Source organism: Echinops telfairi, unplaced genomic scaffold (assembly GCF_000313985.2).
Source record: "Echinops telfairi isolate 266 unplaced genomic scaffold, ASM31398v2 ScPeMD7_18;HRSCAF=68, whole genome shotgun sequence".
Taxonomy (NCBI): domain Eukaryota; kingdom Metazoa; phylum Chordata; class Mammalia; order Afrosoricida; family Tenrecidae; genus Echinops; species Echinops telfairi.
Window position 1 is genome coordinate 7,720,852 of NW_022103915.1, and position 2,471 is coordinate 7,723,322.

Sequence of the window (2,471 nt, forward strand, 5' to 3'; positions counted from 1 at the left end):
CCGCTCCTGGCCCTGCAGGACTCAGAGAAGGGCTGCAGGGATAGGAAATGAAGTGCATTTATATCAGAGTACAGAGGAACAGGATAATCAGGGTGGCAGTGTGAGGCTGCAGAAGGGCTGCAGGCCCCAGCCTGTCCTGGGGCAGCCAGGGCGAGCCTTAGAAACAGGTGGAATGGAGGGAGGATGGGATGAGCCAACCAGCTCGGGCCCAGAGAACAGGGCTTTTCCGGTCAAAGTCACCCAGATGCTTGCCTGGGTCAACCGGGCCCTGAATACGCATAGCTGGGGTGGGGGTGGGGCCCGGAGGCCCTACTCGGGTTGATAAGCCAGTTACCAGGCCCCTCCCTCCAGCTGGTGACTCAGACCTCCAGATACCCTGAGGGCCCCGCCCCTCCCTGGGGGAATGTGATGAAAGAAACAACCCTGCAGTGCCTGTGTCCTGAGCCAGCACGGAGCCCCTGAGGCAGGTACACTACCTACCCTGTCCCCTTCCTCCCCAGGTGCTTCAAGGCCCTGGGCTCCTCCATTATGACTGTGGGTCCCTGACCAGAGGACTGGGGAGGAGAAGAGATTCTCGAGGGGCTCTGAGTACCAGCCCAAGCCCACAGCAGGAGTCCCAGAAACTGGTCTCTCCTCTTCCCTCCCTCGTACACGCCTGAACCGAAAAACGGCATGTTGGAAGGGGTAGTTCCATGCTGGTCTCTCCTCTTCCCTCCCTCGTACACGCCTGAACCGCAAGATGGCACATTGTAAGGGGCAGTTCCATGGACACTCAAATCCCACTAGGTTCTCACCCCAGCATCCCTTTCCAGAGGGGGATCCCACATCCCTTTGGGATATGGTAGGGGGATATCGAAAAATCCCTTCAAGGCAGATGAAGAAAATTAGGTCGGGTACGGGGCAGGAACTTATCCAAGGTCACCTTGAGAGAGCAGTGCAGGGCCGGGCCAGAATCAGACAGCCCCAGCCCCAGCCTCAACCCCTCTCCTCTGGCCCAGCACCCCTCAAATCACCACACATGCTTCTCGGGAATACCGGGAGCAGCTGGCAGGAAGTGCCCTCCACCAGCTGGTCACTCAGTACCTGGCAGGACAGTGCCTCTCCCACCCAGGCGGGTTGGGGTTGAATATCACAGGCCTCCAGATTCCCAGGCAGCTGGCAGGAGCCCCTGGTCCCCAAGGCTCCTCAACTGGGGGTGGGGGTGGGGGGTCGTCTTCGTGGAACACCTCAAGGTCCTGGGAGTGCACACTGCTAGGTCACGTGGGAGAGGCACTTGGAAATCTGAGAGCCCAGAAGGGGCTGGGGGGGGATTGATGAGCCCAATAGTCTACATGCCTACAGACGCTTCTCCACTTCTACAAACTCCCTTCAGAAACCACCTCTCTTCAGGATGGGGCCAGGCACAATGTAAACCACCCCAGCCACTGGCTAACACCCAGGGGACACACGGGAGCCCCACCTAGGGGGTGGGCAGAGGAGGAGGGGAAGTTAGCAACAGCTCCAATGGCTGGGGTCAGAGTAGCAGGTGCCTACTAATTAAAGGAACAGGAGGACAACAGGGGCACCCAAGGAGGGGCAGGCAGCCAGTGGGGGTGGGGGTGCAGCAGACCGGAGTTGGGGAAAGGCATGCTGGCCAGGCTAGGAGGAGGGTGCAGGCGGCAGGATCAGGAGGCGGGAACAAAGGGGGCCAGAGGTCTCAGAGCTGGAGGGATTGGGCTGTCTGGGATTCCTAAGAAGCCCTTAAGTCTACCCACTAAGTCAAGCCATAGGCCTCTTTGGCACAGCCACCCTGAGCCCTTCTCCCAGGGGTCCCGGACTAGCAGGATTTTACCCACCTGACGCGGAAATCAGTCCAGCGCTGCCCCTTCCTCTGGGGGCCCTAATTAGCCCAGGCAGGCCAGGCCTACCAGTCAGAGTTTGGCTAGGCCCTGCTCGCCCAAAGAGCACCTGCCTCCTGGCGTTCCCCCGCACCCCGCACCCCCCCACCTCCGGCGCTGGACACACGAGGCCGGACTCGCTGCATAGAGACCAGTGTTTGTAAAATGCCAGGTACAATACTCAGAAAGCCCCTTTTCCCTACACCTTAAGTCCTGGGTGACCTGCGGGCATGGCTCTGTCCCGAGAGACCCTGCGACCCGGCCGTCCCTCGAGGTTCTTCGTCCTGGGAGACCATCCGCCTGTCCCTGTCCCGTGAAGTCCTGCGTCCAGAGCAGCCTGCGGCCTAGCCCTTCCCTGTAAGGTCCAGGGGCTGCAAGAAGGGCGGCAGCGGCAGCTCGTCCAGGGCCTCGGGGAAGCGGCTGGGCGAGATGGCGGTGACGAGCACCTGCATGGCACGTGTGAAGAGTGAGGGTGGCGCCAGGCCGGCCAGCCACTGGAACTTGTCATCGCCCAGCAGCCGCTGCCAGCGCGGCCGGTCCCCCAGCAGCTCGTGGCAGGCCAGGCCGGCGGTGCCCGCGGGCGTATAGAGCGCC

The 2,471-nt window shown here is 61.6% G+C and overlaps 1 protein-coding gene across 1 annotated transcript in view; it reads right to left on the reverse strand.

Moving 5' to 3' along the window:
- Positions 1–2,014: 2,014 nt before the first annotated feature.
- The window catches only part of ANKRD9 (ankyrin repeat domain 9), a 2,026-nt gene continuing 1,569 nt past the window's right edge, over positions 2,015–2,471 (reverse strand). Inside the window, exon 3 of the mRNA XM_004699108.3 lies at positions 2,015–2,471. Coding sequence (XP_004699165.1) covers positions 2,222–2,471 — 250 coding nt within the window. The 3' untranslated portion in view covers positions 2,015–2,221.